At 68.5% G+C, this 15,523-nt stretch overlaps 2 protein-coding genes and 1 long non-coding RNA gene across 5 annotated transcripts; all 3 read left to right on the top strand.

The window, feature by feature from the left end:
* The first annotated feature begins 291 nt into the window (after window positions 1-291).
* LOC137851963 (zinc finger protein 271-like) lies at window positions 292-10,337 on the top strand. Its single transcript, XM_068673126.1, has 5 exons — window positions 292-384; window positions 1,062-1,188; window positions 1,414-1,527; window positions 1,791-2,742; window positions 9,145-10,337. The coding sequence occupies exons 1-5, from the start codon at window positions 376-378 to the stop codon at window positions 10,202-10,204; spliced, it is 2,262 nt and encodes a 753-aa protein (XP_068529227.1). The 5' UTR covers window positions 292-375; the 3' UTR covers window positions 10,205-10,337.
* Window positions 4,936-8,289, top strand: LOC137851965 (uncharacterized). 3 transcript variants are annotated; one of them, XR_011093589.1, is made up of 5 exons: window positions 4,950-5,088; window positions 6,282-6,379; window positions 7,265-7,410; window positions 7,686-7,834; window positions 8,191-8,289. It is a non-coding gene; the product is annotated as an uncharacterized lncRNA (long non-coding RNA). The 3 variants fall into 3 exon arrangements; XR_011093587.1 differs by lacking the exon at window positions 6,282-6,379 and having other exon boundaries at window positions 4,936-5,088; XR_011093588.1 differs by lacking the exon at window positions 4,950-5,088 and having other exon boundaries at window positions 5,841-6,379.
* A 2,364-nt stretch (window positions 10,338-12,701) lies between the features above and the next one.
* Window positions 12,702-15,041, top strand: LOC137851960 (zinc finger protein 688-like). The gene is made up of 5 exons (XM_068673123.1): window positions 12,702-12,842; window positions 13,046-13,233; window positions 14,064-14,190; window positions 14,575-14,692; window positions 14,900-15,041. Exons 2-5 carry the CDS (start codon window positions 13,138-13,140, stop codon window positions 14,904-14,906), a joined length of 348 nt encoding a protein of 115 aa, XP_068529224.1. The 5' UTR covers window positions 12,702-12,842; window positions 13,046-13,137; the 3' UTR covers window positions 14,907-15,041.
* Window positions 15,042-15,523: the final 482 nt, after the last annotated feature.

Raw genomic sequence — 15,523 nt, forward strand, 5'->3', positions numbered from 1 at the left:
AGGATCGGTAACGGCGAGCAGACCGGGGGGGGGGGGCGCCCGGTGCCGGTGCTCCCCGTGCGCAATGCGCCCCCGGTGCCGGAGCGCGCCGGTGCCGGCGCTCCCCGCGCCCGATGCTCTCCGTGCGCAATGCGCCCCCGGTGCCGGGGCGCGCCGGTGCCGGTGCTCCCCGCGCCTGATGCTCCCCGGTGCCGGTGCCCCCCGGTGCTGACACCCCCCGGTGCCGACACCCCCGGTGCTCCCCGCCCCGCCCCGCTCCGCCCCCCCCGTCACCTTCCGGGCCCGCCCCGGTGCCGTCTCCGCCGGCGCCATCGCGGCGCGGCCGCCCCGTGCCGGGGGGGCTCCCGGTGCCGCCGCCCCCCGCCCGCGGCAGCGATGCAGCGGGTGCGGTCCGTGGGATCCCGCGCCCGGGAGGGGCAGGGGGGGAGCCCCGGGTGTTTGTGGGGGGGTGGGGGGATCCGGTGACAGGTCCCCGGGGCAGCTCTTTCTCGTCCCGGTGCCCGGTTTTGGCCCGGTAGCTGCGGGCTGGGCTGTGCCGGGCTGGGCGCACAGAGCGTGGGGATGGGGACGGGACGGGATGGGGATGGGATGGGATGGGGATGGGATGGGGATGGGGATGGGATGGGGATGGGATGGGATGGGGATGGGATGGGGATGGGGATGGGATGGGGATGGGATGGGGATGGGGATGGGGATGGGGATGGGATGGGATGGGGATGGGATGGGGATGGGATGGGGATGGGATGGGGATGGGGATGGGATGGGGATGGGATGGGGATGGGGATGGGGATGGGATGGGGATGGGATGGGGATGGGATGGGGATGGGGATGGGGATGGGATGGGATGGGGATGGGATGGGGATGGGGATGGGATGGGGATGGGGATGGGGATGGGGATGGGATGGGGACAGAATGGGGATGGGATGGGATGGGGACGGGATGGGGATGCTCTGGGAACCGTGACACACCTCAGCCCTGCATGTCCCCCGGGCACTGCAGGTGCCACGTCCCGCAGGTGGGGATGGAGCTGCTGGACCCCCAGCCCCGGCTTTGCTTTCCAGGCTGCGGTGGCGTTTGAGGACGTGGCCATCTACTTCTCCCCCGAGGAGTGGGTAGAGCTGGCGGCGTGGCAGCGGGAGCTGTACCAGGAGGTGATGATGGACAACTACGACCTGGTCGCCTGCCTGGGTAAGGAGGAGCCGTGCCAGGGCTTGGGTTGGCCAAAAACTTGCGTGGGGAGCGCTCTGGGTACCCCAGCCCCGCTGCTCCCAGCTTCAGTGCCACTGCTGGGGCTGGCACCAGCAGCTTTGGATGGCACTGTTGGCACCCCTGGAATGTCCCCAGGGCCTCTGGTGGCAGTGACACTCCCCGGGTGTGCTCTGGGGGGTGCTGAGGGGTCTCTCTCCCACACAGGCTCTGTTGATACCTCGTCCAAGCTCATCCCCAAAATGGAGCCTGAGGAGGAGCCGTGTGGGGGGGCTTCCCCTGGTGAGGGGGACAGAGAAACTCCTGACACCGCTGGCATTGGTGAGTGGTGTGGGGCGCAGCCCCCCGGGTGCCTGGGGACAGCGGGCTGGTGGCTGGGGCAGGTTCCGTGCGTCGTGGGCACAGCCCCGAGCTGTGCCATGGGGCCGGCGGCTCCAGCCAGAGGTGGGGGTGTCGCAGCTCAGGGCCCCCACTCTGCGGCACCAGGGGGGGCGAGGGGAGGCTGGTGCTGCCCACGTGGTGGCTTTGTCGGGCTGTGGGGACACTGGGACACTTCCCTGACGTTGTACCTCTGCTCCCTGCAGCTCCCCGGGGCAGGATGGCTGGCGAGGACCCACCTGGGGACAGTGACCAAGGACACTGGGTCCCAGCTGTGCCACCATCTGGGGGTGCCAAGGAGCTGGGGTGCCCCCCCCTGTGCCCTGGCTGGTGCGAGGCAGGGACCTGGGGCTCCCCCGGGAGGATGGGGACGTGGGAGCGGGGCGAGCAGCCACTGGAGCCGGCGGCACCGGGGGGGCTCCTCATCTGCGGCACCTGCGGGGAGAACTTCGAGGACGCGGCCAGCCTGGGGGCGCACCAGGGCGAGCACCTCGGCCCGGCGCCCAGCCACGAGTGCACGGCCTGCGGGAAGGTTTTCCAGCACCACCGCAACCTCCTGACACACAAGAAGCACCGGGGCCGGCACCGGCACGCCTGCGCTGAGTGCGGCTGCACCTTCTGCCTGCGAGGGGACCTCCTGCGGCACCGGGCCGTCCACGCAGGCGAGGGCAGCTACCCCTGCGCGCTCTGCAGCCGGCGCTTTCGCCACAAACGGGACCTGCAGGAGCACCGCCGGGAGCACGCGGCCGCCGCGCCGCGCCAGTGCCCCCAGTGCCAGAAGCGCTTCGAGGACGAGGCCAGCCTGAGCCAGCACCGGGCCAGCCATGTCGAGGAGAGACCCTTCGTCTGCGGGCGCTGCGGCCGCAGCTTCAGCTGGAAGGAGAGCCTGATGATCCACCAGCGCAGCCACGCGCCCGAGCGCTCCCACAAGTGCCCCGTCTGCGGGCGCAGCTTCAGCCGCAGCGGGAACCTGCTGGTGCACCAGCGCGTGCACACGGGCGAGCGGCCCTACGCCTGCGCCCAGTGCGACAAGGCCTTCTGCAACAAGGCCAACCTCATCACGCACAAGAAGCTCCACCGGCGCTACAAGACTTTTGCTTGTGCTCAGTGCAGGCTGGGCTTCAGCTCCAAGAGCAAGCTGCTCCTGCACCTGCGGGCGCACGGGGACGGCGGCGCCTTTGGCACGGGGGGTGACCCGGTGTGCGGGCAGCCGTAGCTCTTAAATGTGGCTGGGGACTTCGCCCTGACCCCTCGGCACCTCGAGGAATTCCCCAGTGCCCTGGTGGGGCTGGGGAGCAGCAGCCTCCTGGTAGCTGGCGGAACTGCCCGGGTGTCTTCGTGTCCTCGTCTTGAGCTCAAAGCCAGGGGAGCCACGGGAGCGTGGAGCCTGGGTGGCTGCAGCCGAGCTGGAAAGCCCCCATGCCTGGATGGTGGAGCAGAAGGGAGTTTGAGCCCTGAGCCCTGCTCGCAGAGCAGGTTCCCTGCTGCCACCCAGCTTTGATGCTCGGATCCCCCCTGGCTGCCCAAATTTGTCTGGGGGCTCTGGGGGGCAGCACCCAGGACCCCTGCCCCGTTCCCAGCTGCCTCCTGCCCCCAGCGCCTCGGGGCTGTGCAGTGCAAGGAAGGGGAGGCTCCTGTGGCCACTCTGGGGAGGCCACAGCCTGTCCCACTCCCGAGCAGCCCCCCAGGACGTGGCCCTGCCTGTGGGAGGCTGGGACCGTGGGAGGGGGGCCCTGAACACCCCTGGCCCGAGTGCTGGCTGCTGCAGGCCCCACCTCGGTGAAGGAGAGCAGCCTGGGCTCTGCATCCTCCATCAGTGCTGGCCGTCAGGATCAGCACCGAGGGGCAGGAACGAGGACTTCAGAGTGCTCCAAGCACCTCACAGAGTGGTGTCACTTAATCATGAGGATGGTTTGCGTAATTTCGTAGCTTAATAAAGTCCTTTTGCAGACAGGTGGCTGTTTGGGTGAACCGGTGCCCCCCAGGCCGGGCAGATGGAGAGGAGCAGGAGCGATGCAAGGAGGGGTGAGGGGTTTGCTGCCTGCCCCTGGCTGCTGTGCCCTGCCCCGCCTGGTCCCTGCTGGGAGCCCCGAGGTGCCCGTGGGGCACCAGCCCCCCAACTCCTGAGCTGCCCCAAGAGGAGGCGCAGGACCCGGGGGGGGGTTCCCCTGCTCTGGGGAGCCCCAAAATTGCACTGGGGCTGCTCCTGGCACAGGCTTTTGTCCTGCAGCACCTGGGGGGGGCTTGTTTTGCCCTGTGTGGTGCGTGGCTCCTTGCTGCTGGGATGGGGCAGGATGGTGCTGGGGGGACCTGCTTGGGGGTGCTGCATCCCACCGCCACCCAGCCCATGGGGCCAGCACCCCATGCAGCACTCCCGGAGGCATGGCCCTTCTGTGCCCACCGCTGTGCCCCCCCCCCAGCCCTGGGGACAGCCCTCACCACTGCTCCTGCCGTGGGGTGACCCCAGGGCCTTGGGGACACGGAGCCGGGACGCTGCCCTCGTTGCATCCCGGGGACCGCGGCCAAGCGCCATCTGCTCGGGCGCAGGAGGCCGTGCCGTGCTCACATCCTGCTGGTCTCAGGGCACGTGTGAGCTCAGACAAAGACCTGAGAAATCTCTGCGTTAATCCAGCCGCAGCGGCAGAGCCTCTTCCCCCCGGGGGCCGCAGTGCTCCCAGCAGCACACCCGGTGCCAAGCACCGCGTCCGAGGAGTTTGCTCCCTGTGCCATCCGGAGCTCTGCTCCTGGCTGTGCTGCTGTACCGAGCTCAGTGCATGGCACCCTAATTTTCTTGTTTCCTGATGGTAGAATAATGGGCAGAAAGAGCAAAAACAGAGAATCTGACCCCGGGGGTGTCGTGGGTGCGAGCGCAGGGCAGGGCGGGCGTCTTCTGGCTCCGGTCCTGCTCCTGCTGGCCCTGCTCCCGGGCTCCTCAATGGTCTTTGGCGGCTTCCCTCTCTTTCCTTCTGTCCCCTCGCTGCTCCCTGTCCCCTCCCCGGGTGCCTGCTGCCCTCTGCCTGGGAACATTTCTGCTGTCCCAAAGCTGACCCGGTCGCTTGGCCACCATCTGTGCCCCGGTGTCACCCCAGCTGCTCGGGAGGACGCCCTGGCTCCAGCTCCATGCCCAGGAGCGCAGAACGGGACAGAGCAACAGGACCCAAAACTCCTCCTGCCCACCCTCTCCTCCACCACCCTGCGTTACCCACACCCTGCGCCCCCCCCCCCAAAGTGCCGGTGCCGTTCCCGGTGCCGTGCCGGTACCAGGAGGTCGCCGGGGCGGTGCCGGTGCCGGGACCGTGCCTTTACCGGGGGGTCGCCGGTGCCGTGCCGATACCGGGGGGGCGTCGGGGCGGTGCCGGGGGGGCGGGGGGGCGGACTACATCTCCCGGCGTGCAGCGGGGCGGCCCTTTGTCTGCCTCGCCCCGTGCGCCCGCCCCGGTGCGCTCCCGCGGTCGGCGGCCATCGGCGGCGATGCCCCCACCGCCGCCCCTCTGAGCGCCGCCGGTGAGAGCGGGGCGGGGGGCACCGGGGGCTCGGGAGGCTCGGGGAGCTCGGGGGGGGCACCGGGGGGAGGAGCGGGGGTCGCGCACCCACCCCCCCCCAGCCCCGGTGCCGGTCGTGCGCGGTGCGCAGGGACCGCGGGGCTGCGGCGCGGTGCGGTCGCTGCGGGTGCCGCTCGTGCGACCCCCCCAAAAAAAGATGGGGGGCTCCGGGGGGGCAGGGGGAGTCCGGGATGGGGACGGGGACGGTGCCGCGGGGGATAAAGCAGGGCCTGGGGGCACCCGGTGCGGTGCCGGGGGGCTCCGGTACCCACCGCCCCCCCCCCTAGCCCCTAGGTTCCCCCCGCTGCTGTCCGGCCCCGGGTGGGCGCACAGAGCCAGGGGCATGCGACCCCCCCTGGAGCGCACCCCCAGCCCCGAGGAGTGCCCGCGGACACCGCCAAACGGCGCTGACGGTGCGCGCCCGGGGCTCGCCGCGTGCCGGTGCCGCCGCTCCCCGGTGGGGCTGGAGCCGGGCTCGGGCCGTGCCCCCGGTACGAGCGGCGCCCCCGGCTCGAGCCCCCCGCCCCCGGCTCTGCCGGCAGCAGGCACGGCTTTGGGACAGCCGCGGGCACGCGCCCTTGGCACGGCACGGAACGGCACGGGGAGCGCACCGGCTGCGCTGCTTTGGGACCCTGCTGCCCCCAGGAACTGGCACCAAGGAGCAGGGAGGGGATGGGCGGGGGTCCAGGCGCTTTTCCGGGGCGCCGGGAGGTGCTGGGGGGGGTGGATGTGGGGTGGGGGAGCCACCGGGCTGTGCTACGAGGGGCGCAGGTAACGAGGGCAGAACCCGTGCCAGGCACTGGCTGGTGCCTGCTGGAGCTCATCCGAAATGTCCCGACCCCAGGAAGGGGCTTGTGCCAGTGGGAGAGCAAGCAGGGGGTGGGGGCACCTCGGGGAGAGCCCCCCCAGAACAACCCCTCTCTTGTTTGAAAGCTGAACTGGTGCTGCGGGTAGGTGGGAGGCAGGACAGGCTCCGCACCAGGGGGATGTGGCACCAAGCGGGAGGGAAAGTGAGGTTCAGGAGGGGGCACGGGGCTGGCGGGGTGAGGATGAGGACGCTGCCCCTGCCCCTGCTCCTGCCCCTGCTCCTGCCCCTGCTCCTGCTCCTGCTCCTGCTCCTGCTCCTGCTCCTGCTCGCTCTGTGGTTATTTGCAGTTTGCCAGAGGCCCCCTGGGCACAGAGCATTTGGCCAGCAAAAGCGGCGGCAGCAGCGGGTGCCCCGAGGAGCAGAGAGCTTCTGGAGGAGTGGAGAGGTGCAGGCCTGGGTGTGCCGGAGCGAAAATCCGGGTGGGAAACCGCAGACACGGGGAGGATGCCCTTGGGGGGCAGGAGCAGGGAGCGTCCCCGGAGCGCACAGCACGCGCTGCTCTGGAGGTTTGCTGCACGTGCAGCTCGGTGGGACGGGGTCAGGGTGATGCTGGGGACCCCTTTTCAAGCATGTGGGGCTCTGTGGGGACACAGCCACATCCCCCCTGGGCACTGCCACCGTGTCCTGCTCAGGAGGGTGCGTGAGCGCGTGGTGCCTGGGGTACCTGGGGACACCGACCCTCACCACAGGGGTGTCCCCAGCGGCTCCTCACCTGCCCGGGGCTGCCCCGGTGCTGCTCGTGGCAGCGTGTCAAATTCCACTGAGATTGCATCTACCGCATCGCCGTGCCTTCGTGAACGCTGTGCCCAGCAGCTGAGGAAAGCTGGCTGGCTTTGTGGGGCGCAGCCACCTCCGAAATCTGCGGGGTTTTCTCCCTCCTTCCCCTCTGTCCCTGCCATGTGCCTCGGCTGTGACCTTGTGCCACTGCTGCTGGGCTTTGAGGAGCGAGGTGGGGTGCAGGCAGGGTGACCGAGCCCTGTCCTGGGCTGCTCTGTGCTGTTGTAGCCCCCGGGTTGATCTTCCTCCTCCTCCTTTTCCTCCTCCTCCTCCTCCTGTGTGCGCCCCTGCTGAAAGCAGCAGCTCCCCGAGGGCAGAGGGGAGGGGAAGGGGATCGGATGGAGGGGGAGGGGAGCAATCAGCCAGCGGGAGGAGCAGCTTGGAGATCTCCGGAGCCCCCCTGTGCCCGAGCCCCCCCTGGTGCTGCTTCGCCTCTCGCATTTTGGGGCCGTTTTGGCACAGGGGGACACTTCTGCCTGGGGTCTCTCTGCAGGCGTTCCCAGGGAGCAGCGTGGCTGGAGGCGGCTGTCCTGTCCCTCGGGACCCCGAGACCCCCGGCGATGGAGCTGGAGAAGAAGCCGTTCGTGGGGGACCCCCAGGGTGAGGGGCACAGGGGAGTCCCTGGACCCCACGGCGCAGGTGAGCTGTGGGACCCCCGGGGGGGCTGCCCGTGCCTGCTGCCCCCGGGGCTCAGTTTGCCGGGGGGGGTTCATAGGAGAGGACCCCCGCTGGGCAGCAGGGACCCACTGGGGTGTTTGCTGCCCGGGGCTGGGTGGTGCTGGGGGGCTCCATTCCCCCTGGGGAGGTTTTGTCCCCTCCGTGTCCAGCCCAGTGCCATGGGGCGTGTGGCAGCGTTGCTTGCTGCTGGCTGTTTGCATGTCAAAGGAACCCAAATTTGGCTTTTTCTTCCCCAGGAAAGGGCTGGGCTGGTGTGAAGCACGAGGTTGTGGTGAAAACGGAGCCGGAGGACGAGTCGGCCATCGGGTACCCCAGCACCCAGGGGCGAGGGCCACCACCCCTGGCATCCCCAGTGTCCCCAGCGTCCCCAGTGTCCCCAGCACCAGTAAGTGACGCGGAGCAGGGCGCTGCACGGAGGGGCTGTGCTGGGATGGGGCATGCCCCGTGCGCTTTGGGAACCGGGAACGCCCTCCTGCAGGAAGAGCAGCAGTTCCCTTCCCTGCATCACAAGCATTTAATAACAAATCCTTAATAATATTTAACTTAGTAAAATGCAATAATTTAATATCGATGGGTGCTTTGGAGCCCCAGTGGCCTGCGGCTGCTGCAGCCCCGTGGTTCCCCGGGGCCCCGGCTGCAGGAGGCACCAAGCTCGATGCTCCCCAACGGCACCGGGTGGCACCGGCAGGGCCCTGTCCGTCCCCAGAGCAGGACGTGTGGGCTGGGTCCTTCCTTCCACAGGCATCAAAACCGAGCTCGTCATCAAAACCGAGCCTGAGGACGACTCCTACGGTGACTGCTGCCCACGGGAGGAGGAGGAGCCCCCCGACCCCGCTGCCTGTGAGTGGGGCTGGGCGCATGGGGGTGTCCGGGGCCGTGCCCGGGGTGCGCCGAGCGCAGCCCCCGGAGCTCTGCCCTCTGCCCCCGCAGGCGATGCCAAACCCGAAGTGATTGTGAAGGTGGAGCCGGAGGAGGAGGCGTACATCGGGTGTCCCCAGGGCCTGGGTGACCCGGGAGCTGCAGGTGAGCACTGCAGGGCCAGGACCCCGGCTCGTCTCCGCGTCTGGGTGCGAGTGTGATCAAACTTTGAGTGTGATCTCTGCACAGAGGCTTTAGAGGAGAGTTTGCACGTGTGTCTGGTCGCGGGGACAGGTTTGAGGGAGGTGTTTTACCCGGCTGTGGTGCCGAGGCTGCGATGGCTTCACCCAGCTCCTCCTGCACCAAGGGGCTGCACAAATCCAGTGCCACAGCCGAGGCTCTGCAGCCCCGGGGCAGCCTCGGTGGCACCGGGCTGTGGGTGCCTGGGGCTGTCCCTGTGCCGCAGCCGTGCCGTGCCTGTGCCAAGGGCACAGCTCCGTGCCAGGTTCCCAGGAGCGCAGGGCCACACGCAGCTCCTGGCTCTGCGTCGTGCCAGCGATTCCCTGGATCTCTCCTCTTGGTAGGTGGCGAAGGCAAAGGTGAGAAGCGTCCCAAGGAGGAGCCGGAGGACGTGAAACCAGAGGTGGCTCTGCTGGAGAAAAGCCCAGAGGCTGCTCCCCGTGTCAGCCAGTGGATGGTGCAGCCGGCGCAGGGTGGCACCGCCGAGCCCCGGGGGCTCTGCATGGGGACGGGCACGGCTCCTGTCCCCCCAGCGAGCACCGCCGGGCACAAAGTCACATCAGCACCCGGCACCGAGCCGGCCCGGCGGCCCCGCAGCCATGGCACCGAGCGGCCCTTTGCCTGCAGCGAGTGCGGGAAGAGCTTCCAGCACCGGGGGAACCTCATCACCCACCTGCGCGTGCACACCGGGGAGAAGCCCTTCGCCTGCACCGTCTGCGGGAAGAGCTTCAGCCAGAAGGGCGACCTGATGCGGCACCAGCGCATCCACACGGGCGAGAAGCCCTTCGAGTGCACCGTCTGCGGGAAGAGCTTCTGCTCCAAGCAGACCTTCATCCTGCACCAGCGCATCCACACGGGGGAGAAGCCCTTCTCCTGCAGCGAGTGCGGCAAGAGCTTCAACCGCAAGGCCAACTTCATCACCCACCAGAAGATCCACCGCGGCGAGCGCCCCTTCATCTGCGCCGAGTGCGGCAAGGGCTTCTGCGCCAAGAAGACCTTCATCCTGCACCAGAAGATCCACGTCGGCGAGCGCCCCTTCGGCTGCAGCGAGTGCGGGAAGAGCTTCAGCCGCAACGGCGACCTGACGCGGCACCAGCGCATCCACACGGGCGAGCGCCCCTTCGCCTGCGCCGACTGCGGCAAGTGCTTCAGCCACAACGGCGAGCTGATCAAGCACCAGCGCATCCACACGGGCGAGAAGCCCTTCGGCTGCACCGAGTGCGGCAAGAGCTTCAACCGCAAGGGCACGCTCATCACCCACCAGCGCATCCACACCGGCGAGCGCCCCTTCGTCTGCCCCGAGTGCGGCAAGACCTTCAACCTCAAGACCACGCTGATGAAGCACAAGCGCATCCACACGGGCGAGCGGCCCTTCACCTGCCTGGAGTGCGGGAAGAGCTTCAAGTACAAGGGCAACCTGCGGACGCACCACCTCACCCACACGGTGGAGAGGGTCTACCCCTGCACCGAGTGCGGCAAGGTCTTCAGCCACAAGAAGGAGCTGACCGTGCACCAGGGCACGCACTCGGAGGAGCGGCTCCTGTCCCGCTACGGGGACGGGGAGGCCGCCTTCAGCCCCTTCCTCCCCGTGCACCCGCTGCTCATGTCCTGCACCCAGCTGCCGGTGCCGCTGGAGGCCCTGGCCAAGTACAAGTAGGAGCTGGCAGAAGCTCTGCAGATAGAGCAGACAGAGGGGGAATGGCACGGCACTTTTGGGACCTGCTGTGGTGTTGGCGGTGCCGTGGGACACTGCTGCAGAGCCAGCTCGCCCCGGAGCAAGCAGGGCACCCTCATGGCACACTGGCAGCGTGCCTGGCACACGGAGCACAGACGAGGGCTCGAGCCTGGCCCTGGGGGGTGCTGGGGGGCAGAGTGTGGCCGTTCCTCTGCTGCTGGAGGCAAAGGAGCCCTGAGCTTCTGCATGCACGGCCAGGACCGGGGCTGGGGCTGGAGCTGGCACCGTGGGTGCGCTCACCTCCCCGTGCCAGGCTGGTGCTCGTGGGCTGTGTGTGCTGGGTTGGTGGTTGCAGGGTGCGTGGTGGTATGGGGCCACCACACACCCCAGTGAGGTGCCCCCAGCTCTGGGTTAGGAACTGGTACAGGAGAGGTGCTGGAGGGGGTCTGAATTTGGCCTCGGGTCACCCTGCCCGGCCAGCACCGCGTTGTCCCTGTGCCACCCTCCCTGTGCCACCCTTCCTTGCTCACAGCCCCGAGCACCCCAACCCGGGGCACCTCCACTGCCGGGCACCCACAGCACCTGGGGGCTGCCTTTGGGGTGGGGGCCCTGAGCTGGGGGCTGCCGGGTGGGGGGTGGCGGGTGGCAGCTCTGCACCTGCCTTGCCTCAGTTTCCCCGTCTGTAAAATGGGCTAAACACTGATCCTGCCCCACTGGGAGACCCCCGGGGAGCAGCGCAGCAAGGACCACGTGTATTTATATTTCCTTTTTTTTTTTTTTTCTAATCTAGGAACTAATAAAACATGGAAACGAGCACGAGGGGGCAGTGTCCCCGTTAGGATGCGCCGCCTGTCTCTTCTCACCCAACGCGTTTCGGTCACGGGGCAGCGCACGCCGTCAGCCCCAGGAGCTGGGGGTGCCCCAAACACCCCCAAATCTGCGATTTCTGGTGCAGTCACGGGCAGGTGGAGCTCCTCGGGGGACGAGCACCCCCACGGCGGGTGCAGCCCTGCAGATCCCAACCGGTGGTGCCGAGGTGGCTGAGAACAGCTTCCAGGTGGCACCAAGCTGGGCACGAGTGTCAAAATGTTCTAGGGTTGGCAGGCCCTGCAGCTGAGGGCACTGGGGGTGTTTATTTTGGAGACGAGGAGGTTCGGGGAGACCTCGTTGTACTTTACAGGTACCTGGAAGGACATCGCAGCAAGGTGGGGATCAGCCCTTCTCCTAATCACCGAGTAATAACGAGGGGAATCAGCCTCAAGTTGCAGCAGGGGGGGTTGAGGTTGGGTATTAGGAGATATTTCCTTACTGGAAAGGCTGTGTGGCATCGGGACGGGTTGCCCAGGGCAGCGGTGGGGTCACCATCCCTGGGGGTCCCCAGGAGCTGCGTACCCGCAGAGCCCAGCAGCGTGGAGAGCTCGTTGGTGCTGGGTTCGAGGCTGGACGAGACGACCTCAGGGGTCCTGTCCCATCTGCAGGACTTGTGGCACCCGCAGACCCCTGTCACCACCCGCACACAGCAGAGGAGGGGACAGCAGGGAAGGGAGCAGCACCCGTGGGGCCATGGGCACTGCTGGGGGGGACCCGCTGGGTGCTGGGGGGGCAGCGGCACGGGGTGCGGGCTGGGCTGGGGGCTGCAGGAGCAGCGTTGGGGACAGGAGCAGAACCCCCATGACCTCGAGGAGATGCGCTCTGCGCCCAGGAGACGCTCGCTGCCGCGTGCACAAAAAATGTGTACAATTTTTCTTTTCTTTCCACCCCTTAATTTCTCCTTTCTCATGTAATTCTCTGCTGCAAACACACAATTTCGTTTCTCACAAGGAGCCCTGGGGACACTGCAGCTGCTGAGGCACGAGGGATGGAGCAGCCCCTGCCCGGTGCAGGGCACAGTGGGGTGGGGGCACGGCAGTGCTGGCACAGCCGAGGTGGCACAGTGCCGTGCTGAGCTGTGCTGTGCCGGGCAGTGCTGTGCCATGCAGCACGGAGAGGCACCGGGCTGGGATGTGCTGTGCCAGGCTGTGCCAAGTTGTCCTGTGCCGGGCAGCACCGTGCCATGCAGCATGGAGATGTGCCATGCCAGGCTGTGCTGTGCCAGGCCGTGCCAAGCTGTGCTGTGCCAGGCAGCACTGTGCTGTGCATCATGGGGATGTGCCATGCCAGGCTGTGCCAAGATGTGCTGTGCCAGGCAGCACCGTGCCATGCATCATGGATAAGTGCCATGCCAGGAAGTGCCATGCCAGGCTGTGCCAAGCTGTGCTGTGCCAGGCTGTACCGTGACATGCATCATGGAGAAGTGCCATGCCAGGCTGTGCCGAGCTGTGCTGTGCCATGCATCATGGGGATGTGCCATGCCAGGCAGTGCCATGCCAGGCCGTGCCGAGCTGTGCCGTGCCAGGCAGCACCGTGCCATGCCTCACAGAGGTGCACGGGGCTGGGCTGGGCCATCCATCCCCGAGCCGTGCGGAGCCGAGCGGTGCCGCACGGAGCCGTGCAGTGCGCAGCAGCAGGACTACACCTCCCGTGCTGCACTGGTGGCGGTGAGGCCCGGCAGCTGACGCAGCCCCCGGCTCCTGGGGCTGCCTTTGTCCGTGCCCACGGCCGTGCTGGGCGGGTGGCGCAGGTAGGGGCTGCGGGATGGGGCTGGGCAGGGTCATGGGGCTGTGGTGGGGGGCTGGGAGTGGGGCAGATCCCGCTGCACGGAGGGCTCCTGGCCCTGAGAGCACCACCCACACCCCCCGTGTTTCGCCAGGGAGTGCAGTGCTTGATGGGTGGGCCGGGTGCCGCCTCCCTTTGGTTCCTTAACCAAAATTTCGTGTTTGGCAGAACCCACAGGGCCGTCTGTCGCTGTGCGCCCTGGGGCTGACCCACGGGACGAGCCTCGCCGCAGACCCGGAGCTCCCGACCCGCATGGCCCGATGGCTGGGCGCGCTTCCATCCCCTCGCTGAGAGCCCGCAGGCGGCGGCTGCTCGGGCAGGGGTCGGGGGCAGAGGGGGCCACACCGGTGCTCACGGTAAAGCCGCCCGCTGGCCCCTGCAACGCTCCCATCCCATGGCACCGTGACTCTATGCCCACCCCTGGGGGTTTGGGTGAAGCCACGGCCGGGATCCCCCCCGTCTGTGCCGCTGGCAGTGCACGGGGCTGCGGCTCCCGGGGCTGCCCGTGCCCATGGCACAGCCGTGGCCCCACCAGCCGTGGGTGCCACCCTGCTGCAATTTGTCTCTGGTTGGGGCAGGGACAATGGGGGTGGCAGATGGAGGGCAGAGGGATTCGCCTGGGGGGGCAAATTGCTGGGAGGGGGACGGGGCGCAGGGGCTGGGTCCCTCAATGGCTCCCCCCAAAGGCTGGGTCCCCAGTGCTGCTCCTGTGGGATGGGGGCACCCCGCACCCAGGGCGATGCCCTAATGGTGAGAAGCGCTCTGGGACCTGGTCCCGTGCTGGGGATGTTGGTGCCTGGCCCTGAGCTGGGCCCGGTGGGAGTTTCCCCTGCCCTGAGCACTCAGCACCCACCTGCCGTGCTTGGGGCCAAATTTTCCTCCAAGCACAGCGGTGGGGAAGGCGGCGAGGCAGCGCGGGGGGCGTTTTGCAGGGCAGCTGGGGACTGGGGGACCGGTGCTCAGTGACCCCGCTGCACCTCCTGGATGTGGCACCAGAGCCCCCACGGCCCCCAGGGCTCCTGCAAAGCAGGGCTGGGGCAGGATCATGGCAGGGAGCTGCTTTGCTTCGCCCCCTGCTCCCCGGTGCTGCGGCTGCGCTCGGCTCCCGTGGGCAGCAGCAGCAGCAGGGGTCGTGGGTTTTGGTTGGCGTCGCGCAGCGTGCCGAGCTCCTGGCCTGTCGCTGCAGATGCCGGTGACGTTCGAGGACGTGGCCATCTACTTCTCCCCCGAGGAGTGGGCAGAGCTGGCGGGCTGGCAGCGGCAGCTGTACCGCGAGGTGATGCTGGAGAACTTCGAGGCGCTCGCCTCGCTGGGTGAGGAGCGCAACGGAGCCGCGGGGCCGGGGTCAAGCCGTGGTTCTCTGATGGAGCTGGGATCCTGGATACTGCCCCCTGTTCCACGTCTGGACGCTGATTTAGTTATACTTAAAGGTTTATAGTCCTGAGGACAGCAGTCCTGGTGGAAAGGTTGGCCAGGAGCAGGTGAAACGCGGGGGCGCAGAGGTGGTGCCGAGAGCAAGGCACGGAGAGCTGGCAGCGAGGGGACAGGGGCAGGCTGGCAGGGGCTGCCTGGCATCACCGCAGGGCCACGCAGCTGGGGCAGAGCAGGAGGAGATGGGGGGGACACGGGGGGGGCTGTGGGACTGGCAGCAGGGTGGGGGTATCATGCCAGGGGTCCCCTCTGTCTGCCCCGCACAGGCTGCCCCGGTGCCAAGCCCGAAATCATCTGCGAGATGGAGCAGGAGGAGATGCGGAGTGCAGGACGGCACCAGGAGCCCGCGGCGGGGAGGAGGCACCCGGCCCCCTGGCCAGGCGGGTACCGGCGGGGGGGGAGCTGGGGGGCAGGCATGGGGACGGCCCCGTCCCCTGGCCCCCGCGCGCCCCGTAAGGTTTGTTTGCGGGGGGCTGCTCCCCATCAGCCCGGCGGGATGGGGACTCAGGGCAGGGGGTGCACGCGGTTCCCTTGGGGTGGGGGCTCCCCTGTGCCACCCCGGGGGTGACACCCGCGCTGCCCTCCCCGCAGACGGTGACGCTGGGGCCAGGCAGGAGGTGGAGGAAGGCGCGGAGCAGCCACGGGCACCCAGAGCCTCCATCCCACGGACATCCCGGCGGTGCCAGGCGGGCAGGAGAGGGGGGGGCCCAGCAGGATGCCCCTGCCCCCAGCCCTTCCCGGCCCCCCCGCTGCAGAGGAGGCCGCCCACGTGCCCGGAGTGTGACAAGAGCTTCAAGAGCAACACGGCGCTGACCATCCACGAGAGGAGCCACACGGGCGAGCGGCCTTTCAAGTGCCCGCGCTGCGGGAAGGGCTTTCCCTCCAAGGGGGACCTCAAGCGCCACCAGAAAACCCACGAGGGGCAAGGGGAGCCCCCCAGCCCCGGGCTCTGCCTCCCAGCCCTGCCTCCACCGCCACCAGCCCGGCCCCACCGTGGCCCCCCAGGCCCCAAACGCCCCCATGCCTGCGGCGAATGCGGGAAGAGCTTCGGCAAGAGCCGGGACCTGCGGAAGCACCGGCAGACGCACACGGCGGCGCGGCCCTTCTCCTGCCCGCAGTGCGGCAGCAGCTTTCGGCTGAAGCAGATCCTGGTGTCGCACCAGAAGGTGCACGGCAGCGAGAAGCCCTTTGGCTGCGCCGACTGCGGGAAGAGCT

This window comes from Anas acuta, chromosome 2 (assembly GCF_963932015.1).
Source record: "Anas acuta chromosome 2, bAnaAcu1.1, whole genome shotgun sequence".
In the NCBI taxonomy this organism is placed as follows: Eukaryota; Metazoa; Chordata; class Aves; order Anseriformes; family Anatidae; genus Anas; species Anas acuta.